General features: G+C 32.8%; 8 protein-coding genes and 3 non-coding genes across 11 annotated transcripts; 6 read left to right on the top strand and 5 right to left on the bottom strand.

The window, feature by feature from the left end:
• Positions 1-149: 149 nt before the first annotated feature.
• DFA_07233 lies at positions 150-223 on the top strand. The gene has a single exon. It is a non-coding gene; the product is annotated as a tRNA-Val (tRNA).
• Positions 224-569: 346 nt separating this feature from the next.
• Positions 570-3,194, top strand: DFA_07232 (uncharacterized protein; the record flags this gene model as incomplete). Its single annotated transcript, XM_004367039.1, has 2 exons — positions 570-2,913; positions 3,094-3,194. The coding sequence occupies 2 exons, from the start codon at positions 570-572 to the stop codon at positions 3,192-3,194; spliced, it is 2,445 nt and encodes an 814-aa protein (XP_004367096.1).
• A 1,325-nt stretch (positions 3,195-4,519) lies between these two features.
• On the bottom strand, positions 4,520-4,604 carry DFA_07231. The gene is given in 2 exon segments: positions 4,520-4,556; positions 4,568-4,604. It is a non-coding gene; the product is annotated as a tRNA-Tyr (tRNA).
• A 703-nt stretch (positions 4,605-5,307) lies between these two features.
• DFA_07230 (uncharacterized protein) lies at positions 5,308-6,848 on the bottom strand (the record flags this gene model as incomplete). The annotated part of the gene is made up of 4 exons (XM_004367038.1): positions 5,308-5,412; positions 5,447-5,869; positions 5,945-6,529; positions 6,600-6,848. 4 exons carry the CDS (start codon positions 6,846-6,848, stop codon positions 5,308-5,310), a joined length of 1,362 nt encoding a protein of 453 aa, XP_004367095.1.
• A 349-nt stretch (positions 6,849-7,197) lies between these two features.
• On the bottom strand, positions 7,198-8,631 carry DFA_07229 (uncharacterized protein; the record flags this gene model as incomplete). The annotated part of the gene is made up of 3 exons (XM_004367037.1): positions 7,198-7,644; positions 7,733-8,323; positions 8,410-8,631. 3 exons carry the CDS (start codon positions 8,629-8,631, stop codon positions 7,198-7,200), a joined length of 1,260 nt encoding a protein of 419 aa, XP_004367094.1.
• A 573-nt stretch (positions 8,632-9,204) lies between these two features.
• DFA_07228 (short-chain dehydrogenase/reductase family protein) lies at positions 9,205-10,047 on the top strand (the record flags this gene model as incomplete). The annotated part of the gene is made up of 1 exon (XM_004367036.1): positions 9,205-10,047. One exon carries the CDS (start codon positions 9,205-9,207, stop codon positions 10,045-10,047), a length of 843 nt encoding a protein of 280 aa, XP_004367093.1.
• Positions 10,048-10,347: 300 nt separating this feature from the next.
• On the top strand, positions 10,348-10,774 carry DFA_07227 (uncharacterized protein; the record flags this gene model as incomplete). The annotated part of the gene is made up of 2 exons (XM_004367035.1): positions 10,348-10,420; positions 10,512-10,774. The coding sequence occupies 2 exons, from the start codon at positions 10,348-10,350 to the stop codon at positions 10,772-10,774; spliced, it is 336 nt and encodes a 111-aa protein (XP_004367092.1).
• Positions 10,775-12,515: 1,741 nt separating this feature from the next.
• DFA_07226 lies at positions 12,516-12,588 on the top strand. The gene has a single exon. It is a non-coding gene; the product is annotated as a tRNA-Lys (tRNA).
• Positions 12,589-12,991: 403 nt separating this feature from the next.
• Positions 12,992-15,362, bottom strand: DFA_07225 (uncharacterized protein; the record flags this gene model as incomplete). The annotated part of the gene is made up of 4 exons (XM_004367034.1): positions 12,992-13,872; positions 14,031-14,596; positions 14,666-14,901; positions 14,976-15,362. The coding sequence occupies 4 exons, from the start codon at positions 15,360-15,362 to the stop codon at positions 12,992-12,994; spliced, it is 2,070 nt and encodes a 689-aa protein (XP_004367091.1).
• A 415-nt stretch (positions 15,363-15,777) lies between these two features.
• On the top strand, positions 15,778-21,102 carry adprt4 (poly(ADP-ribosyl)transferase; the record flags this gene model as incomplete). The annotated part of the gene is made up of 5 exons (XM_004367033.1): positions 15,778-16,500; positions 16,561-16,731; positions 16,802-19,910; positions 19,989-20,357; positions 20,462-21,102. 5 exons carry the CDS (start codon positions 15,778-15,780, stop codon positions 21,100-21,102), a joined length of 5,013 nt encoding a protein of 1,670 aa, XP_004367090.1.
• Positions 21,103-21,276: 174 nt separating this feature from the next.
• On the bottom strand, positions 21,277-24,869 carry DFA_07223 (GATA-binding transcription factor; the record flags this gene model as incomplete). The annotated part of the gene is made up of 4 exons (XM_004367032.1): positions 21,277-21,709; positions 21,781-22,565; positions 22,902-24,079; positions 24,791-24,869. 4 exons carry the CDS (start codon positions 24,867-24,869, stop codon positions 21,277-21,279), a joined length of 2,475 nt encoding a protein of 824 aa, XP_004367089.1.
• Positions 24,870-24,997: the final 128 nt, after the last annotated feature.

Genomic DNA, 24,997 nt, shown 5'->3' with positions numbered 1-24,997 from the left:
CAGTTGGTTGGGACAGGAAATTTAAGTTGATAAATGTTTAGTGAATAATAACAATGAATATAGGTGCATTGGGCGTGTTTTATCTCTAAGAAATGGGCAAAATTTTTGGCGATCGACACCGGATGGAGCCAAATTTTGAACATCTCAAAGTCAGGATGGTGTAGTTGGTTATCACAAAACCTTCACACGGTTTGGGTCATGGGTTCGAATCCCATTCTTGATATTTGGTTTTTACTATTTTTTTTCCGGCCTCCACACGATCGTGTTCTCCTCTTGATTCTCTATCTTTTTATCCAACTTGTATCAATTTCTGATAAATCCACACGGAAAAAAAAAATATTATTTTTTTTTTCATCTCTAAAAAAATATCACCAGGAAGTTATCCAAATTTACTTGTCTCTTTATTTTGTTTTTAAAATATTGTTCTTATACCAGTATAATTTTTATTTAACCAGGTCTGGTGGAAAAATAAATAAATTAATTATTTTAGTTTTTTTTTTTTTTTTACAAGTACATCGATTTTTTCATTGAACTCCCGAGAATCAGATTCTATTCTATTTAAATTAAAAATGAATTGTACAGATACATTTTTTAAAGTATTTAGAAATGTATTTCTAGTTAGAGAGGTGTTTAGTAGAGTAAGAAGTGATTATGTAGTAGTGTTGGGAGCAAGTGTTCCAAGTAGCGTTGGTTCAGACAAGTTTGTACGAACAAGAAGATATCAAGAGTTGGTAAAGACAGACAAGTTGGGGTGGACTATAGAGAACAAGCACTATGTACTATTACTTGATATTTTAAAGCGTCATGGACAAGATATCAATGTTGAAAAGCTACTACCTGAAACAAGCAAGATTACCGCACCATTGGTGATGGCCTATGTATTGGAACACTTTCAACAAGCATTTATCGATTACTTTACAATACAGAATTCATTCGTGTCACCGTCGCAGTCGTTGGTTTCATCGTCACCAGTATCACCGTCATTTGACAAAATGTCAACGTATCTCTATCAAATTGTTAGATATGGGAATATCAATACTTGGAAGATGGTGATTGACGCAATGAACCGACTCATCATTGCACCGTACGTCGGTCAACAAAGTTATCTAAAACGTGGGTTTGATTATATTACTGGTAAATCAACGTCATCGTCATCGATTCTATCAATACTAGCTAGACAAGATCCGTCGACATCAAGTAGTTATAGTCCGTATGATTACCTAAAGGAATCTATTCTCTACAACAAACGTGAATTGGTCGAGCATATAGTAGAATCGGTTGGTGCCAAGGAACTAGCCAATTGTTTACAACCACCATCGTCATTTTTCACTATCATGCCAAAAAGTATTCGATCAAGACAACCCATCAATCAAGACTTTATAGACCCAGATATCATTGTCTATCTCTATAATGTCTTGTCGGCGCATCTTGTCAATCCACTATTAAATATTGTTCTATATCCAACATTGGCATACTATCTATCCAACAATGTAGATATAATCAATCAACACAATCAAACCAACACCACCTACAACTCTCAATCACAAACTGACAGTTATTCATACATCACCAATCTAAACACCTATTTGAAAAGTGCACTTGAAACCATTAAACATAAATATCAAAATAATATAAACTCGTCATCCTCTTCAAATTATATTAAATCTGTTTACAAATGTTGTAAAGATTTGATATCAAAAGATGAAACAGTGTATCATATCAATCTTGATACTATTCATAATACTATTAATAGTATCTTTGATTCCAATGATTCATCAACATTTCAAATGTTACTTTGGATTTGTGAATTGGCATTTCAAATTGATACCAATATTTTAAAATTATATAATCATCAACAATATCTTTCTTGTCATTTTATTTTACTTTTTAAAAATCAAAAAGAAAGAGTTGGTTATTTATTATCAAGAATTGGATTTAATTATTTATGTCAATATGGAAGATTGGAACAAATTCAAATTGCTTTTGAATTGATTCAAAAAATGGTCAAGTTTGATACAGAAAAACAAGAAAATAGAATTAGTTTATTATCTGGTCATTTGGATGTTATAAAATATTTGGTTGACAATAATAATAATAATAATAATAACAGACATGTGTTATTGGTAGACTTTGCATCACAAAATAGAGGTATTGATCAACCAAGATCCCTACGTAGATGGGATATTGTTGAATACCTTATTATCAATGCTAGACATATTACTATTAGTCATATGCCAGAATATGTATTACACGATGCATTGTTGGAAGGTAGATTTGAATTGGCCGATATTCTTACCAAACGTAATCCAAATCTTGGTCAATCTTTGACCAATCTAAAACGAGTCAATAGTATTCAAATGATTGATTACTATCCTTCCCGAGTAAGAGGTTTACTACCAACTCTACTACCAAACGACGATATCAAGAATGTAGAGTTGGTTCGTTGTATACTTGACCGATACGATGCCAGTCCATTGTTGGAATCTGATCAAATCATACCAGAGGAGATTCTAGTGACAGCAATCGATAGTCAATGTATAAGTGTCATTGAATACTTGTACACACGATTCACTCAACTCGCTCCAACCAGAGAGAATAATCTAGAATCATTTGTCGTGCCATTGGACGATTCTATTTTAAACTATAGATTTGCGTTTATTGGTCAATTTTTCGAATCTATCCTCAATATTCCCTTTCAACTCGATCGATTGTATCCATTGGGTCCCTATGCTTCGATTGAATGGATCAATACTATTATCTATTCACCAAACAAAGTATGCTCGAACAACACCCAACTAGATTTTGATCTTTTTGCACAACAAGCCATCACTTCTAATCTAGATCATAAATTAGAATTTATAGAGTATTTTAAATCTTTTACTCCAACTCCAAATGGTATTGTTAAAAAAAAAAGTAAATAAAAATGTAATAGAAACTATTTTGATAATAATATAATACTAGTTACTTTCTAGTTGTCATCTATTTTCATCTCTTTGTTGTCTCGAAACTCGTATTGTGACAAGAATCACAATACTCTTCATCTCTTATGTGTTACAAAAAAAAGAATTCATTTTTTCAATTATTTTTTGAAAGAGATAGAGACTATTATCTATCTATATATCATCTCATTACTTTATGTCTCTTGTTGTAGGCCATCTTCACAACAACTATTCACAATGTATATCTTTACATAATCTATTGATGTAATTATCATTTACCCAACCTATTATCTTGATCAGATCGAGGTCAAATTAATTAAATCTCGTCATTTTATACGATACTAATATCGATTGCTTGTTTCTCTCTTGTCAGTCTCAATAATGATGACTCTATTTGTATTATCATTCATATCAGTATCTCATCAACCCATCTTTATTATCAGGTACCAACCATAATCCAAAGTTACACTACCTTTTATTCATATAGCTGTAATTTGACTAAAATTAATCTTAATCTTTAGTCTATTCTAGATATTTAATCAAGACTTGTCTCCTTGTCTCATAGGTCATCTGGAACCCATGACCCTACTCATGGGTGGTTCTGTCACATCTGCATCGTCATAGGTAACTACCACCGTCACCATCATACATTTCTAAAGTAATCACTGTCAATCGTTATTTTAAAACCTCTCTTTTTCTTATAATACAATAATCCATATCTATCTCCTCTCTTATATCTATGTATTATTATTATTGATTATCACATCATTTCATTTTATTAACATTGTTATCCAATATCCTTGGTCTTTTGTCATATTTTATAATCATAAGGCATGCTTCGTATCGATGGTTCATCTTGCTCTGCTTCCTTTTTCCATTTTTATCACCAATGTGTAATATTATTATTGTAGTATTTATTATAAGGAACCTTTTTTGTCAATTTTATTGGTTTCTTTAATTCATTCTCCATTATCAATATTGTTTCTTCATCTATACCCCTTAATTTCCAACATTATTATAATCTCCTGACAACAATATGTCCACTATAGTATATTGTCTAGTATAACTGTTTACTAATATTATTTCTTTATTAGGTCTTCTCAATCAAAAATAATTAGACAGACATCCTCCCAGTTATTATCATGTATTGGAGATGAATTGGTCATGACCTACGACCCTTGGTTCATCCATCATCTGGAACCCATGACCTACCAATGTATATAGCTCAGAACCTATGTCCCTCCCTATGTCATCTGGAACCTATGACCTATAGATCACAATGAATGTTGTACATCTATCTATGATACATCATCATAGTTGCTCACCATCATCATCTGGAACCTCTGACCCTACCAATGTTGTACATATGACCCATCATCTATCTATGATACATCATCTGAGCCTATGACTCGACTATAGCAACGAACCTACGTTCCTCGAGCCATCCTCTGGAACCTATGAATGGTCATCATCTACATATGGTCTTGGCTCAAAACCTATGACCCTTGGATCATCCATCACCTACAACAATAGAGGTCCAAGACCCTTCTTCTTTTTTTTTTTAGGCGGCAAAAAAGATATCCGGTTTGCCAGGATTGAACTAGCGACCAGCTGATGACTTTTGACAAACTACAGTCAGCTGCTCTACCACTGAGCTAAAACCGGAATGGGATGCTGCTGCTCTACCACTGAACCGACCTCACCCTTGATGCAGCTGCGACGCCACTGAATTTATTAGATTTTCTGTTTGATCACAAAAGCAGACAAACACACATTAATTAATTTTGAGGAAGAAGGTGATATCTTTAAACAGACAAAAAAAGAGCTTTGTTAGGAGAGCACGAGGTCAGTTTCAACTTTTTTGTACTCCTCTTTCAATGTGGCCATATTAGTTGGTACACTCGTTCTATTCTGGACCAGACCAAATCGAAAATGGTCCATCAGATGTCTATACCAACCATCAGCAGTATCACCAGAGATTGATCGACAGTCGTTGCCAATCGACCCAAAAATTAATTCCCTCTCCATTTATAGTGATCCAGAGGACAATTCTCAAGTTTTACTATGTCTTCTATTGTCAAAGTTGTGACAAATCAAGTTAATGTCCTCTTATCAAGATGATGAAAAATTTGGTATATTAAAAGTCATCAAACAGTAGAGTTACCAAATATATTATAAATATTTTTTAAATGTGCAAAAGCTTTGTTTAATTTATTTTTGAAAGGGTTAATTTGGTTGATGATTGGGTAAATAGGTGTGATATAAACTACCACAAGAAACTCTCACCTACAGGTAAAAAAATTAAATAGTTTAATCTCTTTATCAGTGTCCTTTTATTTAAAATTGTACAAATTTAATCAGAATTGATTCATTCTTTACTTGCAACTTTGATTTCAAAGAGTTCATCTTTTGACTTGTTTCTTCTGAACATGTCAGCTTTGACTAATTCTAAGGATCTGGTGAGATTGAGCATCTACAAATGTAAATTCCTTTGTTTTTTATTAAACTTGTTTGGGAGGTTGTTGATAGATTGGATAATTTGGATCAGCACCCATTGGTGGTGGTTGTTGATATTGGACTGGAGCAATATAATTTTGTGGATAATAATTATTTGGCATGGGTCCTGTTTGTTGCATCATCATCATTGGTTGCATATTATTATTCATTTGTTGTGGAGTATAAAGATGACCATTTGGAGCCAAGATGGTTGGACCCATTGGTTGAGTACCTGGTGGAACCAAGACATGAGCAACACCATGTGTTGTACCAGGTAATTGTAAATATAAAATTGGTTCAGGTGGTGCAGATCCATCATCCAATGGTAATGGACTAACTGTACCAGTAATTCTTACATGTTTCAATATATCAAATTGACTTGTTGCTAAATTTGATCTATATGCAATTTCCCATGGGAACCATAAAAATGTAATCTATACAAAAAAATAATAATAAAATTAATATTTAATTAAATAGATCTATGATTTACTTTTTCTACTTGCATTTACAATAGCCCACCAAAAAGAATTTGCATACCAAGGGATACGAGATTCATCCAAACAAAATAGTTTAGAATCTGAAAAATCGGCGACATTTAAAGAGACTGCAAGGTTAAAATGAGTGTCTCTTGGTTTGTTTCTTCTTGTCATGTCTGATTTGACAGTCTCTAGACATTGTTCAGATAGAGGGTCCATATGAGTATAATCTTTGGTAAAGTATACTTCTAGTAACAAAGTGGTGATTTTACTGTCGAGTGGTGGTGACAAGTCTGCCCATTCAGAGACAAACATTTCATTTGCCTCTCTATGAGTAGTTACCTTTTCCTGATAGGTTTCGGTTCGAGTAGTAGATTGACCGTTGACATAGGTTGTAACGGTTCTAGTTCTAGTCTCCCAATGATAACTTTCACAATTGACCAAGATTGATGGTTTAGTAGCACGAAGTTGTTCTACATAAGGTACCAAATACCCAACCGATTTCATCTTTCTCAAACCACTTGCTCTTCCACCACAAAATGACATTATAAATCTCCAAAACCAAATACCTGCAACTATAATTGATCCAAATACAACTCCCATTAATGATCCTATTTCCTAAATAAAAGTAAAAGAAAGTAAAAAAGGTTAAAAAAGGTTTATATATTGTCTATTTCTTTTTCTTTACCTTGTCAACAGGACTTGTACCAGAATCATAGGCAGAATAATTGTCCCAATACTCTTCAGTTTCAATCTTTGCTTGTTTATAGATGATGGCAGATACAGCTAGACCAGCAACACTAGCAAGTGCAAATAACCAAAAGAAACATTGCCACTTTAGTGAATCCATACAAGAACAACATGTTCTAGATTTTACAGTTTCCTTTATAATCTTTTCTGTATGATTTCTACCTGGTTGAATCACTTGAAATACCATTATTGTAATATCTAGACTTCTTTTAAAAATATTATATAGATATTACTATTACTACTATTACTATTCTATTATTTAGATAGATATATCTATCTCTACTAAGATAAGAGTTAATTGTACACAATGATTGATGACGACGACGTTGAGGGTATTTGATCACATTGCGTTACATGTCTTGTCGTATTTTAATGAGACGTTATGATAAAAGTGTCTTCAAGGATATTTTTAAAAAGAAAATACAAAAATCTGATCAAGATTTTTGATAGTTTCGGACCATCTAAACAACGACAAAGGGGTTATACTAAAAAGTATCTCTCTGGTTGGTTGATTTATTTTATTTATTTAATAGTTATCAACTTTTATCATTATTATTTTTTTGAAATGAATTGGTTGAATTTGGTTGTTGTTGATATGATGGTGAACCATAGGGCAAGTCATCTGATGATGATTGTTGATTGACTTGTGGTGGTGATAGTAAAGGATATTGTTCATTTTTTTGATATTCCATGGTAATAGTATGATAGTTATTATTATTATTTTGTAGAGTATAAAGATGACCATTTGGAGCCAAGACTGTTGGTCCCATTGGTTGAGTACCTGGTGGAACCAAGACATGAGCAACACCATGTGTTGTACCTGGCAGTTGTAAATATAAAATTGGTTCAGGTACAAGAATATTATCATCCAATGGTAATGGATTAACTGTACCTGTAACTCGTACATGTTTCAATATATCATATTGACTAATTGCCAATATCCTTCTATATGCAACTTCCCATGGGAACCATAAAAATGTAATCTAAAAAAGTAAAATTAAAATATTAATATTTAATTTATATATAAACAAAGAGTCTATTAATATTATTATTATTATTTTCTATTCTTACATTTACAATAGCCCACCAAAAAGAATTAGCAAACCAAGGGATACGAGATTCATCCAAACAAAATAATTTGTTTTCTTGAAATTGATTGATACGATGATGAACGACCAATTCAAAATGGGTGTCTCTTGGTTTGTTTCTTCTGGTCATGTCTGATTTGACCGATTCTAAACATTGTAGTGATTGGTCATCCATATGTGTAAATTCTTTGGTAAAGAAAACTTGTAGTAATTGTTGAGTGACGGTACTATCTAAAAGTGGTGATACATCCATCCAATCAGAGACAAACATTTGGTTACTTTCACGATGAGAAACCACCTTTTCTTCATAAGATTCTGTCTCTGTGGTCGTTCGACCATTTACACGACGAGTAACCGATCTAGTTCTTCTTTCCCAATGGTACGATTCACTCTCTACGAAAATATCTGGTTTGGTTGCACAAAGACTTTCTACATAGGGTACCAAATACCCAATTGAGCTCATTCCTCTCAATGTAACAGCTCTAGTTCCCCAAAATGATAAACCAAATCGATAAATCCAAAATATAAATAATATAAATGTTGAAAATATTAATCCTATTAATGATCCTATTTTCTATAATAATAAAAAAAAAAAAAAAAAAAAAAGAAATATTAATATTTCTTTTTATATCTATTTTTTGTTTTATATTTATAGTTTACCTTTCCATCAAAAGATGTATCAGATGGATTGTTATACCAATTATCTTTTGATTCTTTATATGTTGTAGCACAAAATGCAACTACTATAACCAATGCAATAGAGAATAACCAAAAGAAACATTGCCATGGTAAACTATCTGCACATGCACAACATGTTCTCTGTGCTTTCTTTAATACTTTTTCGCTATGATTTCTACCTGGTTGAATAATTTGAAATACCATTTTCTTATATATCTCTTTTTTATTAAATTATATATATGTATGTTGTTTTTGAATAAAAGAATAAATAATAATGGTATAGTTTTGTTGTTTTGTTTTTAATAAAGTGAATAAATTTTGTGATTGATCAATCTCGTCTTGTCAGGAATGTTGAGCATATGCATGCATGTCCTTTAGATCCGAGATTCGTTTTTTTTCATTGACTACTAATAGTAGTCTTTGACCAGTAAGACCAGATCAAATAGCATTTAAACAAATCATCACTAGTGATCGTGGTTGGTGTCAAAGATACTAGTATCTATCACACCCCAACATATTTGTTTTATCTATTTTTTTGTTTTTTTTTTCTTTATCACCATCATTCATTCGTAAATCGTAGTCATATCTTTTATTTGTCGGACCAGGGCTATAACCCTCACAAACAATACATAGTAACAACAAATGATTTGATCTTCTTCTTCTTTTTATCGTTTAATGTTTCTTTTTTACATACCTATTTAAATAGAGAGAGAGATCAACACTACAACAAACAAACAACAAACAAAATTTGTAACTAGATAATAATAATAATTCTTAATGGAGACAATTAGTAGTAGTAAAGTAGTATTTGTAGTTGGATCATCAACAGGTGTTGGTTTGGCAGTAACAAAACATTTCTTGAATAATGGGTATAGAGTTGCTGCTACTGCAAGATCAAAAGAGACTTTGATCAAAGCTGTTGGGATTCAAGACGGCTCTTCATCTTCTTCTTCATTTCTTGCATTAGAAGATGATTTACAAGATGATGAAAAGATTAATCAAACCATTCAACAAGTAATGAAACATTTTGGTAGAATTGATATTGTACTATTTAACGCTGGCAAGGGTTTATTGGGTACTGTAGAAGAGATATCAGATCAAGAACTAAAAGAGGTGTTTAATATCAACTTTTTTGCATGTGCTTCTGTACTAAGACACGTCACCAAACACCTTGAAAGTGGTGCCTATGTGTTTACTACATCGTCTATTGTCGCCGTGCTCCAAAGCCCAATCATTGGGGCTTACTGTGCAACCAAGTCGGCTATGGACGGTCTCGTTGTCTCCTATGCCAAAGAGGTCGAGCCACTTGGTATCAGATGTACTACACTCAACCTTGGAGGATTCGATTCACAATTTGCACAAGCTGCTCAACACGCTGCTGCCAATCTAAAGGAAAGATATGCTGCCACCTATCAACCCTTTCCAGCATTTGTCAAAAGCATAGAGAAAAAGGATCCAAACAATATCGGACCCATTCTCTTGGAGATGGTCAATCGGTGTGATAGACCTGCCCCATCCCATCTCTTTATCGGTTTGGATGCAATCAATATTTCTAGAAATGTTTATGGTGGTCTAGAAAAGGAAATTGATCAATTTGAACATTTAACTGCTTTAAAATAAATTAATTATACCAAACCCAATTTATCTATTAAAAGTGTAATATATAGTCAAATGGTTGACACAATCCAATCTTTGTTTCTCTCAGGGGTATGATATTATCTCCTTTTTTTAGGCTCGGTGTGGTGTGATCCAAATTTCAAAATCTCGAAAGACTTTTATGTTTCGATATATTAATTGGTTTCGATATCAAACAATTTAATAAATGCATATATTCATTCATTTTCTATTTAAACCATCGATTTATCAACTATCAAACCATCAATCAAACAATCAATTATCCAACCAACTAATCTATTAAAAATGTTCAAATCTTCAACTATCTTTGCTGTCTTTGCCATTATTCTTTGTGCTGCTGTATTTACCAACGCTGCAAGTATGTCAATATTGAAAGAAAAAAAAAAAGATCCAATCAAAATGAATATTAAAAATAATAAAAATTATTTCTCTATTGTTTTTTTAAATAGTTACAAGCGTAATCCAAGATGGAAAGAAATTAACAATTAATTATTCGCCAATGACAATGATTTGGTTCCAGAATGAACTCTACAACAATGGATTGACTACAGATATTGCACCATATTGCATTGCCAAGTATGGATGGGCTCCATTGGTATGTAACTTGCCAACTGTCCCAGCTTGTGATACTATCCGTCTCTATGGTGCTACTGGTGTTGGTGGCTCAAACATTGAAATGCAATATGCCTTTAATTGTACTATCGTTGCTTAATCAAATATTAATATTATCCATTTAAACCATCCATAAATCATTATGATAAATATAATCCATAAATATTTATCTACTATTTTTTAAAGTTTGTCTGATCAGTGCACTGAATGAATATTTATTTGTTCTCAAAAACTAAATAAAAAAATTATGTTTCTTTTAAAAAATATCATTTTAACAATTCCTATTATCTAATTATACTCATCTCTATTTTAATTTAATATTAAATAATTAAAAAATAATAAAAAATAATAAATAGATAAAGTGTCTTATTCTGACTGAGCTAACAATGCTCATGTTTTTCCAAACAACTTTCCCATTTTTAAATTAGTACTAATTGTTTAATTCAGAAAAATAACAAACATTATTATGGAAACCAAAAAACTCTTCTTGAAGACCGGTGAAAAAAAAGATGGAAACTGTTAGAATATTGGGTTTATTCTAATGAGGAGTTCAGTGAGTGTCTTTATTTTTGGATTTTGCCAAATTATGAGTGTCGTGCGAGACGACCAGAAAACCGAGTTTTTAGAAGATCATTTCTGATTCTTTTGATTATCTCTTTATATATAAATACAATAATAAAAGTCAGTAACTTATAGTTATCTTTAGTAGATTCTTCAAGAACTATCTTCATATTAAAAACCCTTCTTTCAATAACATCAAGCCTTGCGCTCTACAGACTGAGCTAACAAGGCTTTTTTGACCCAAAACATAAAAAATTAAAAATTGTGAAAAATGAATTTTTTTTTTTTTAAGCATCTCATTTCGTGGCATCCACCTGTAGGGTGGAGCACTACTCTTTCGATTGCGAAGTTTTATTGATTGAAGTCTTTGTTTGACCAGCAATGGGAACTGAGTTTCCAAAGAAGAAACAAGTCCAATCTGTTTTTTTGGGGTGCCAAATGTCTGTTCTATTTCCATCCAAGCAAAAATGGCAAGTCTTGGTGGGAGCTATTAGTTCTATTTGTTCATCAATACGACGGGAAGCTTCTTTACCTGTTGAATCGAGGGGGGCTGAACGGTTCTGTGAGTTACGATCCATAGTTCTTTTGTCAGGTTAGTGACCAGATCGTGACTGTTGGAGGGAGTGCCAGTGTCACCATCCATATGTATGTGTGTGTCGAGTAATGGTTGGTGGTTGTGTCTACACCATGATTATCTATCTTATATCGTTCTGTTGTTCGTATTGTTATGTTGTTGATTGATGTTTTGATGGGATGTTGATGATGTTCATTTCCAATTGTAATAGTAATGTGAATACTGTTTTCAAACTGTATTGACTTGTTGTAATGATAATTAAATTCCACCTAAATTATTATTCCTATTGTTTCGATACTGTTTTACTATTGTATTGTGTTGATTAGAGAAGGAGATGGAGGAAGGAGCGAGATATTTTTTTTTGTTATTTTTTTTTATTTTTTGTTTTTTTTCTTGTTGGTGATCTTTGATATAGGCAGTGGTTGTGCTCGCTCGCGCCCCTTATTTATAATAATGATAATGATATAAATAATTGAACAAGGGGGCACACTAGGGCAATTAGTTGTGGCTTTTAGTGAGTGTGAAAAGAAATAGTAATGTTGATAAAAGATAGTTGAAGATAGTTGATGATTGAGTGAAGTTCTATAGTACTCTATACGTAATTCTCTGTTTCTATCTCTTTCTCTCTATTACAGAAAAATTACAAACTCTGAAAAATGAATAGGGGCTCAAATTTTCAATTTTTGTCCATGACCACATCAAAAAAGCCTTGTTAGCTCAGTCGGTAGAGCGCAAGACTCTTAATCTTGTGGTCGGGGGTTCGAGCCCCCCATAGGGCTATCTTTTGTTTTTTGACTGCTTGCTTTTTTTTTTGCGATTTTCTTGTTCTAGACACCAGTGGCTATCTTTCTAGCCTAGTTTCATTAATTTCCATTGTAACCACACAGGAAAAAACTATTAAATGGTTTGACCTATTATTTTTTTATTCCAATTTTTTTTCTGACCAGCTTGGGTTTATTACAAATTTTCCAGTTTCTTTGGTCTTGTCACTATTATATTCTTATTCCCTACACTATTTGCTATCTTTTAACCCTATTTTTATAAATTTTCATCAATGCCTCATTGTCAAAAACCATCAAAAGGTATAGTTGTTGATTTTTTTCACTTTTTTTTTCACTTTTTTTTTTTTTGATTTGAGTATTTATAGTTTAAAGAATTATTATTAATTTAATATTTATTTAATTATAATTCAAAATCCCATTTGATGGTAATTTGGCCATCTTGACTGATAGCATTTTCTTTTCCAATGACGACTTTAACATTGAATAAAAATGGTAAAAACGATTCTTGATTGTTTAATAATCTCCTACAACAAGAGACCATGTCGATATGAGCAATGTCGGAATGTTTTGATAACTTCATTAATCTGAATTGTCTTTTAACGGTCAATTCCAATTGATTGAGATTACGAATATTGTTTTGGTGTCGTTGGTACTCTCTAATGAGAAAGTTTGCTTCACTATCTATAAATTTACAAATGTGTTCTACTCGGCTATCGATTGGAATGTTGAGAACTCCATGTTTTTCATCCGATGTAAATGAACCATGTATTTGGTCTTCTTGTCCATCGTCATCATCATTGTCATCATCATCAACTGATTGTTGTTTTTGATTATTTTTTTCATCTTTTAAAATAATACGAATATTGATATCTTGATAGACAGTTGTACGACCAATAAATTGTTCTTTTGGAGTTTGTTTGATTTTCTCTAGATATTCTAGATAGGTAGGATTATTTTGTTGAGAATAGTCTGTATAGACAAAACCAACACCAAACAATTCTGAAACCTCTCTTTCCAACTCTTTTCTTTTTCTACATTTTTTAATATTATTTACAACCAACGATGGTTTGACCGACTCTAGTAGTTGTGACCATTCACCAGGCTTTTCAATGTCCAACATCAATCTTCCTTCAAGATCAACGCCACTACTACCATTATAGGTGAATAAAATAGTCATTCCCTCAAGTCTAAGGGAAATGTGACAATCATCAGACTTTTCAGTAGTTTCTGGTGTCACAAATCCTGCCTTTATCTTGTCCCATCCTTTCCATGAATTTTTATCTTTTAATAATGGAGATGATTGAGGAGGAGAAGGTGGAGGAGGAGGAGGAAAAGAAGAATGTGAATCATCATTATTATTATTTGATTGATCTTTTTTTCCTTTTCTAATTTTTCCTTTTCCAATTTTTCTTTTTCTTTTTGTTGTTGTTGTTTTACACGATAACCAAAACCACTTTTATGCATTGTTTGTTGATGTGCAAGTTCTTCCTTTTCTTGTTGTTTTCTTTGTCTATATTGTTCTAATATTTTTAATCTTGATTCTTCATCTTGATATTCTTCGTCGTCATCGTCATCCTCACCATATCTAATTGATTGTTTTTTAAAAATCTTTTCCATTTCTGCAATACGATCTTGATGAAATATTTTATGTACAAGGTGATCGTCAGCAATACGAGGTGATAATGTATGAAGTATATGTTCCAATTGTCTTAATGTTTGTTTTTTCATTTCAGTCTTGTCACTTGCACCACCACCACCACCACCTTTAGTACCTCCATGATCTTGAGGTTCAGAAAATAAAACACGTATCTTGTGTTCCATAAAAAAGTAGGTAAACATGATATCAAGTGATCGATCTAGATCAACTTTAATCTTTGCCAATTCTCTTGCTGCATGTGAATTATCTCTTATAAATGCAATCAAACTATCACTTGGTTCAAATGTTTCATTACTTTCTTTATCATTTAAATAATTTAATATAAAATCATCTTTTATACCTATTTTTCTTGAGAAAAATAAAAAGTAGAAAGATATTAGTACTTTGTTCTTGTTTTACATGTATTGAATACCATACCTTAGTAGATATTGTAATTGTTTTTCAGCATTTCTAAGAAAGGTTTGTAGTTTACGAGGATTTGAAGAATCTATATCAAATGATACAGAGATGTGAGGTATTTGTGATTGTTCGGTTGCACCAGCAGATTCAGAATCCAAATAATAAAATTGTAATGAATAGGATCTAGTTGTCATTTTTTCATTCTTTATCTCTTCAAGAAAACTTTGTAATATTCTTAATGATTTATCATTTGTCTAAAAAAGGTTAAAGAAAATATATTAGTAAATAAAGATAAAGGAGAGAGTTTGAGAGATGTTTATATAAATACCTTTTTAACATCAGGATATTGATAAAATAGATCAGGATGAACTTTAAGAAAGAACTTTTTCAATGTTGATCTTATTGCTTTGATTTTACTTGTATTCTTTTTCTCTTCAGATGATGATGAAGAAGAAGTACAAAATAATCTATTATAATTATTATTACAAATACATAATGGTTGTTGTTGTTGTTGTTGTTTACTTATATTTTGATTATTATAAATAAATCTCGATGATGACGATGATAGTATAGTAGTATTCGATCTAGAAGTGTAAGTACCACTGTAGCTAAAGGTCATTAGCCTTTGATGGTACCATCCATAGTGATTAGAAACGATCGATAATGTTCTTGTTGTTGATGATCTCATCATCATCATCATCGTGGTCATTTGCATATTCAAAAAAGAGATAAGAGAAAATTATCAAGGACAACAGTCTATTTGTTCGAAAAATGCCTGGAAAAGATATTTTTTGATAATTTAATTTCGCAGAAATCATCATTTTTTGACGGCCTCACTCATTGATGGTCATTATTTTTGTTGTTGTCTAGTGTTGTTGTTATTACTAGTTATCTGTACAGATATCACAAGATTTATCTTTTAAAATCACTTTATTTGTGCTCAGGAGATTAGGTTTGACTGTGCAGACTTTAACTTTTTAAAAATAAAAAAAGGTAACAAAAACTAAATAATAAGTAAAAAGTAGAAAGAACTTTAGTACTAATCGTCTCTCTCCCTCTCTCTCTCCCATTTTATATATTTGTTTTCTATTTTCTATTTAGATATTTAGTATAAACTTATCTTATTGACAATGAACATCTTTCAAAATTGTAACTTTTATGTTACATCTGACCTAAAAAACAAGGTACAAATAGCAAAATCAATCAAAGACAATGGTGGACAAGTATCGTTTATGGTTGTAAAAGGAGTGACACATTATGTATCGACTGACAAGGAGTTTCAAAACCAAGGTACTTCCATTAAAAAGGCTGCCACTCACAACATCTCTATCGTCAATGACCAGTTTGTACTTGATTCTCTAAATGATGGTGTCTTGAAACCAGAAGCTGCCTACAAGTTTATCCTTGTCAAACAAACTTCTGTCTTTGGTACTTCGTCTCCCCTCAAACCATCACCAAAGCAAACCTCAGACATTGCCGATGACCTTTCAGATCGTGTTTATAAATTAAAGTTGGATACTCATAAACCAGCCAGTAGTTCATCGTCGACTAGTACCAGTGCTACTACTACCACTACATCATCATTTTCATTCTCTACCAAACCAGTAGTTGCAGCCACACCAGCAGTTCCATACTCTGCAACCAAACCAGCAGTTGTAGGTCCAAGACCAGCATTGACTCTTTCAAAGGCATTAGCACCAGTTGTCGTTGAACCTGCAGTTCCAACCAGCTCATCACAATTTGCTTTAATTGCATCACCAAAGAATGTCAAAGTTACTCTCTATTCTTTTGATTCAAAGAGTCAACCAAGTTTTTCACAAAACTATCGAATTCAATTAAGTCATACTTTACAAGTAAGAAAAAAAAAGAAACAAAAATATTTATCAAATCTAATTCTCTCTCTCTTTTTTAAGTTTACAAATATTGCAGGAGATTCAAATAATAATAAATATTATTATATGGAATTACATGAAGCAGCTGATTATTCTGGAAAGAATATTTATCGTATTTATACAAAGTATGGTAGAACTGATGGTAAACCAACAATTGAAGCTAGATATCCAAGTAATCTTGATGATGCTTTGGTAAGTAAATAGAATATAAATATTTCTTTTTTTTTTTTCTAACTCTTTTTTTTTTTCTACTTCCTTTTAGAACTTATATTCATTAATTTATAATGAAAAAACATCAGATAAAAAAGGATATAAACCAGTTAGTTTATTGACATCAAAAATGTCATCATTAAATGTTAGTGATGATGGTGAAATGGAAGCTGATGATATTTCTGAAAATTTCACCGATGATTCAACGTTGGACAGGGATATTCAAAGTTTGGTAAAGTTTATCTACAAGGAAGCAACTACTCAATTGCGTTCCAGTTGTTCTGCCTATATCACAGACAAGGGTATTCAAACACCACTAGGTGTCTTGTCAATGGATCAAGTGGAAAAGGGTGAAAAGGTATTGGAAAAGATTCACCTTGAACTCAAACAAAACTATCCACTACAAAGCAAACTAGAGACCCTTTCCTCTGAATTTTACACCATCATTCCACACAAGATGGGTCGTGGCAAGGCTGATGTCGCCAAATCCATCATTAAAAACCTAGACATTCTAAATGAAAAGGTAGAGTTGCTTCAATTAATGAAGGATTTGCTCAAAATTAATGGTAGTGGTGCTTTGGTTAGTAGTGCAGTTGGTATGAAATACCAAGCTCTAAAGAATGACTTGGAAGTCTTGAAACCAACTTCGATTCAATACACCAAAATCACAAACCTCCTTAATCAATCTGAAATGATGGATCCAAATGTACGTATTCTAAACATTTATCGTGTCAACAAACCATCAGACGAGCAAGCATACACAAAGTCTATCAAAAACACAAAGTTGTTGTTCCATGGTAGTCGTCCATCCAACTTTGTAGGTCTCTTGTCTCGTGGTCTACTCTTGCCCAAAGTCATCACCAATACTGGTGGTTCAAGAAGCGACTTTGGTTTCCTTGGTGCTGGTATCTACTTTGCAGACAAGTTTTCAACTTCTCTCCAATACTCTCATCCATCACAAATCGATGGTCAACAACGTCGTCTCATGTTGGTCAATGAAGTTGCTCTTGGTACCCCATTCCAAACCACCAAGATCAATGGTAGTCTTACTACTCCACCAACTGGTCATCACAGTTGTATTGGTTTGGGTGAAGGTGGTAGTGATTTCAAAACCAATGAATATGTCATTTATAATCCAAATCAACAACGTCAACAATATTTGGTTGAATTGACTACTGGCAGCAATTCATCGACAGCATTGGGATCTTCTTCTGGAAGTTATATCCTTCCATCTGCAGTCATCAATCCAACCATTCCACTTACCAAACCAACTTCATTTACTTCTTATAATTTGGCTAAAATCTCTTCTGCTACCAATGCCAATAGTAAATTAAAGGCTCTTCAACAACAACAGCCAGCATCTGCATATGATCCAAATAATAATAATTCAATTTATTCTCAATCATCCAATTCACCAAGTAGACCATTGACAACTTCAAGAACATTTGACAAATCTGCCAATACATTACCATCTGTATTATTTGATGATTTGTATGGTGAATTTGATGAAGAAACTTCAATCAGAGAGGCATTTGTAAAGAATACAAGTGATCCAAGATTAAAACAAAAGTATGCCGGTTGTGAAAAGGTATTTGAAGTGTCTGGTTATCATGAACCATCCCCATACGTCACACCATTAAACGACTATATGATCTTGCAACACGTCCACAATCAAATGTATCGTGGTAGTGTTGGATCAAAGATTGTTCCATCGCTTTCAAAATTCAATGAAAACTGGAAAAAGTTTAGCAACAATGCTTTTGACAGTACTTTTGATTGGAATAACCTCGTAGTTGCTGGTGGTGCCATTCTTGGATGTACATTGTCAAACTCTCAAGGATTTGATTCATCAGATATTGATATTTTCTTGTATGGTCTCACTGAACAAGAATCTACCGAGAAGCTTCGTTCACTCCACGAATACTTTAAGAGAAAGTTCCCCAAGATGGGTGTAGTTCGTACAAAGTTTGCCGTCACCTTCCTCAATGAATATCCAAACCGTAACATTCAAGTTGTTCTCCGTCTCTACCAATCACCAGCTCAAGTGTTGATGGGCTTTGATATTGACTGTTGTTCGGTTGGTTATGATGGTCAAAACGTCTACTCGTTGCCACGTACTCGTCGTGCCATTGTCAATGGTTACAATGTCGTCTCGATGAATCGTCGTTCATTCACCTATGAAACGCGTCTCTTCAAGTATGCCAAGCGTGGTTTTGCCGTTGTCGTACCAGGTTTTGACAGATCTCGTGTCCATCCCGATATTTACACCACTCCCGTCAACAGAGCACGTGGATTGGCTCGTCTCTTATTACTCGAGTACCACTTTGCTCGTAGTCCAAAGGGAGAAGTCAACTTGGACAACAAAAGTGATTATTCCGAATGCGAGGTGCCATGGGGTCAAATGTGGACAGTCGACACGGCCGTCTCTGTCATCAACTATCGTGATCGTTCACAATTCTTTGCCAAAAAGAATACTCCCAACGCCTTTGAGCAACATCGTCACATTGCCATCACTGGTTTTGATCATTGTATGGATGGTAAATCTTCATGGTGCAAAAAGTGTCAAGCCAACGAACCAGGTGATGATGTCACTGGAAAGAGTAGCTACGTTACTGGTCCCATCACATGGCATGTCGAGAGTCAAGGTCGTCAACTGTCGATCGGCTCTTTCCATCCCATCGAAAACGAGTATTGGCTCGAAACTGCCTACAAAAACTTTAACAAGGATGAAGTATACAGTAATATGGTCAAGTATCGTAACAGTGCCATCAACAATGAACCAGTCGCATTGGCAACCAACACTACCGCCATCAATTACAATCCAAAGAGAAACAAGGATATTCCATTCATTGCAGAATCTAATCATTTGGTAGCTATTGCCGCTGCCTATGGTAATCTCGATTCCTTGAAATCTTTATTACCAGTCTTCCCAAGTCTTGTAAATGTACCAACCGACTCTGGTTACTATCCCATTCACTATGCTTGTATGGGTGGTAATTTAGAGGTTGTAAAATTCCTCTTTGCCAATGGTGCACACCCACATTTACGTTCAAAGAACAATATCAAGGTATCTTGTTTGGTTGTTGCTCGTTACTATAACCATCAAGCCATCGTTGCCTATCTCTCTACCACCTTTGCTTTCCTTCGTCGTCTCAAATCTGGTAAGCAATTCCGTCAATTCTTTGTCGAAACACAGTTACCCAATCCATTGACAACGGGTTCCAAGAATGTGTATGAAGCAATCCTCAATGGTGATGTTACCGAGTTGGCACGTCACATGCGTGACCCCAAGGTACCATCTGTCGATCTTTTGGGACAAACACTCTACCATTATGCAGTCTTTTCGTCTGCTCCCGAAAAGGTATTCAAGTGTATCCGTGACAATCGTCCAGCCACCTCGTACGAGTCTGACAAGCGTGCACTCAACGCCTATGGCCAGTCGGTACACCACTACATCAAGATGGCATTGGGATCACTCGAACCACTTGCCTTTGTCAAGACACACGGCTCTTCTAGCTTGGTTCCACCATCCTACCGTAAGGAATTGTTGAATCTACTCTCTCAATTCCCAGAGCATAACTTTGGCTCCAACAACACTGCTCTCCTTGGTAGTTATATGTGTACTGTTCCATACAACACTATTATTCAATCGTACCACCACACCTTTCTCTCTTGTCAAATGCTGGAACACCACAACAATCTTCTTTGGGAGGTGGTCTATCGTTTTTCTCTTCTCCATCAAAGTCCTCAAGTGGCAGCAGTACACCACCATCACCACCAAAGTCTCCAGTTTCGAAACCAGCTTCTGCATTTGGATCGGGTGGTAAATTCGATGCCAACGAAACAGTATTCAACTTTGCCAACCTCACACTTCGTGATAGCTCGACAGCTGCACCCAAAAAGAGAATAGTCAACGAATCACAGGCAGCTAAACCCGCCGTCACTGGTGGTTTCAGTTTTGGTGCACCATCATCATCATCATTCCCTCCCAACCCACCATTCCCAGCATTGTCAATGCCAGTTAGCTTTACTCAACCACAACCAGACTACTCGGCTAGTTTCCCAGCTTTCCTTTCTCAACAACCAGTCTCTTATTCAGACAGACAATCCGATTTTGTGACACCAGGTCACCCTAGATTCGATGGTGCATCGTCTGTTGCAAAGGCTATTGCCCTCGTCGATCAACTCAAAACCACTGGCAAGGTTGATCAATTCAAATCGGCCAAGCTCAAGACCATGGCATTCCAATACTCTCCATTATTATTCAATTGCATTGAAGCCTATTTATTGGATTCAAATATTGATAATCTTGCTGAATCTTTTGATGTTTTATTAAGTTTAAATAATAATTAAAACAAAAAACAAAACAAAACAAACAACAAACAACAAAAAATAATCAACATGTAAACCTTTTCTCATCCCTACTCTATCTTGTTTAAATCAATTAAATCAATTAAATCAATCATTATAAATAAATATTTTTAACAATTGTAAAATAACTTCGAAACGATAATAATATTTGATTTATTATTCTAGATCAAAAGAATCAAATTTTGGATATTGTTTTGCCTTTCCAAAAAGATTATGCATCGCCATGACACTTGAGTGATATTGTCGATAATCTTGTGCATTCTTATAAATAGCTCTTAACATTCCAATAGTTTCTGAATTGATAAAACAATTTGAACTTTTAAGGAAATCTATCATTTCTTGACGTTTTCTTGTTTGAGTTGCCTGGTCTTCTTTTGGTTTTGGTGTACCATCTAGATATTGTGTGCGTAGTTTGACATGCTCATGAATTCTGAAATATTGTGGCTGGTATGGTTCACGATAGAAACAAAAAGGTGTTTGGGTTGGCTCTTGATAATAAATATTATAAAGGTCTGGTGTATCTTCATAAAATATAAATAATGGAAGTATTGATTCAATTGGTCCACAATCAATATTTTCATTTAAATATCTAAAATAGAATATTTTTTTAGTATACCGATCGATCATAAGCTACTCTATTTTTTTTTGTTTCATTCATACCTTAATAATTTTATATTATAACTACTAGCAGCAAAAAGTAGTACAAATGAACTAGATAATTGTAAATGTTTAAAATTTTCTAAAAGATTGACAACAAATTCGTATTGTCCATTATAACATGCAATTTCTACGATTGTTGGTGTAATGTATTCTTTCATGTCGAAATGGTTGTTTAAAATCTCGATAAACTTGTAATTTCCATACATTGCAATTGACTTTAAATCAAAATACCCTGGATGTACTTCAGATTTGTACTTTTCGATAAAGTACTCTAAAATGATTGTACTGTCTCCAAGGGGTGGTTGAGCAGATGCACATTCTACAAAACTCTTTGGTACCTTTTTGTCGATAAACACTAGTTGTTCAAATACATATCGAACGGCTTCAAAATTATTGGATCGAATGGTGGCATTGATGATGATCGTACTATAATAGGTGGGAAGATGATGTGGAAACTCGAGTTGACTTTTAGTAAAGTTGATGGCTTGGATCAACTGTGATGCATCGTCTTTGTAAAATGTAGGATTTAACGCCAATCGGTCCAATAGACGAGTGGTACAATCTCTTTCCATTGAAATACCAACCAACTTTTTGAAATCGTCCAACTTTAGATACTTGTTGTGAAGAAGGACATCCATGATTGGGAATTTGGCATAGGCGTGAGAGATCAGCTGCTCTCGGAGTGATTTTGGATCGATTCGAAACTTTTCAATCACCAACTTGTGAAAACCATAGCATGCTGCCCATTGATATAAAACATCACTGAATCGGTGTCTAGTCAATGCCTTTATATCAATATGTATTTGTGGTATTTGACTAAATATACATTTGAAAAGATATACATTTCTTATCGTTCTAAAAAATAAATCATTTTCAATTACCATATCTATAGTTTATCTATATATCTATATTTATAAAAATTTGAACAAATAAATAAATGAAAAGAAGAATGAATGAAATCCTTCTTTTCTTTCTTTGTTTAGTTTCTAAAGATTTGAATGTGATCTCTTTTACAATCGAAAATTTTTTAAAAAGAAAAAAAATGGAATATTTTATTGTTTGCCTCTGTTAAATTTATTTATAACTTTTGATCAAGTAATATCACTATTATTATTATTTACAATGTCGTTACAGATCATATTTTCTTTTATATTTACATTATTGATTATAATTTCACTATTATTTATACTACTACTACTACTACTATTACTAACACTACTAGTTGATTTTGAAAGTTCTTGTTTTTCGGTTATTAACTTATTTTCTTTGTTTCCAATACTATTTGTACTACTACTACTACTACTAGATTTATTATTATTATTATTATTATTATTATTATTATTATTATTATTATTATTATTATTATTATTATTATTATTATTTTCTAAAATATTATCAAGATTTAAAGTATTTCTATTTAAACTATTTCTTAAAGGATTATTATTATTTTGACTTTCATCAAAATTTAAACTATTATTATTAAAACTATTTGTTAAAGGATTGACTTGTTTTGATGATGATAATCTTGGTGTATTTATAAATTTAATAATATTACTATTTTCATTATTATTATTAATATTATTTATATTTTGTTGACTTGTACTTAAACTATTACTATTATCATTATTATTATTATTTGTAGTTGTTCGATGACTTATTGCTTTTTGACTATAATAACTAGTATAATAATTATAGGTTGGATTTAATTGTGGAGAATTTGGATCATAAAGATAGTTGTCGTCGTTGTTTTCAATATCTTGCGATTCCTTACTAGCACGGTCTTTGAGTATAAAATAAACGTTTAATATAAAGAAGAAAACAGATATAAAGGTGGTTGGACCAGCTGACATGGCAATAAACCATGCGTGTCGAGGACCTTCGGGAATTCCTTTATAATTGTCTGTAAATTGATCGGAAAAATGAAAATCTGGAAAATCTAGTTGTAGCATGGTTTTGACATTGTTGTGGAAATAGAAAACTGCATAGACTATCAAAATGTCACACATGATTGATAGAAAAATTTGAATTGCAATCACTTTGATGATCCATTCTGGTATTAATCGATCAACTATAAACAACAAGAGTGTTATTGTCGAGAATGTAAAGCATATTGTGGTGACTACAAAAACATTTTCGTAAATATTGTTCAAATATTTGAAACTGTCCCATGGTGATCCTCCCAAATGTGCTTCAATGATTTCTGTCCTATCAACATTATATTTGATTCCAGTCACTCCTAATAATTTCATTTCATAATAAACTCCTTCTATTGATCTATCTCCAAATTGATACCATGAATCTAAATAGAATATAATAATAATAATGATTTTTGAATATGGATAAATGTATGGATTATTGTTAAGATTTTTTTTGTTGATTTATTTTTTTTTAGATTGATTTATTTGTGGAACCAACATACGGACACACGGGAATGTAAATAAAACCCAATTAAATAAAATAAAGTACGATGAAATGAACCTTATTAGAGCTGATCTTTTAACTAGAACTGAAAACCTCATTTCTCTATAATATAAATATATAATATAAATAATAATGAGATTCTATTTCTAGAAACAAAAAAAAAAACAAAAAAAAAAAGAAAAAAGATAAAGGTTTCTTCTCCAATGTCTTTTTCTTTCTTTCTGCCACTCTAAAAAACTACTACTATGATGTAAATATTTTCTTGTAGGAAACTCTATTATTACTATTCTCCTCTGACATAAATTGGTCTTATTCTATCTATATTTATATATATATATGATCAATCGAAATAATATAATAGTGATGATGGAAATAGAGAAAATAATTGATCCCTTTTTTTTTTTTTGTTGGTGAATGTTTTTTTTTTCTTCTTTTCCTGGTTTGGTTGTACTCGTACTACTACTAGTCTACTGCCACCCACAAATTAATTTTAATTTTCTATTGTTTTGAATCAATACTACTAGTCTCTCTCTCTCTGTCTCTCTTCCTAATTATTGTGATTATAATTTTTTAATTCATTTTAAATAACATTTGATTATTCTCTCATTCTCTGCTAGCCATGTCCATGAAACATGTTGGACTGGACGTGTTTGAGTGTACGTATACATGATATTATTGGCGATTTGATTTGTTGGTGTATGTCGCTGGATTATAGTAAACATATGTCTTATTATAGTCCATGTTTTATTGTTGTTTTACGAAAAGATTTATTTGGAAATCAAATCCCCACACACTC

This window comes from Cavenderia fasciculata (assembly GCF_000203815.1).
Source record: "Cavenderia fasciculata unplaced genomic scaffold Scf_ET2XIPL01CNAVH-3, whole genome shotgun sequence".
Lineage (NCBI taxonomy): Eukaryota > Evosea > Eumycetozoa > Acytosteliales > Cavenderiaceae > Cavenderia > Cavenderia fasciculata.
This window is presented reverse-complemented; position numbering and strand designations above follow the sequence as displayed.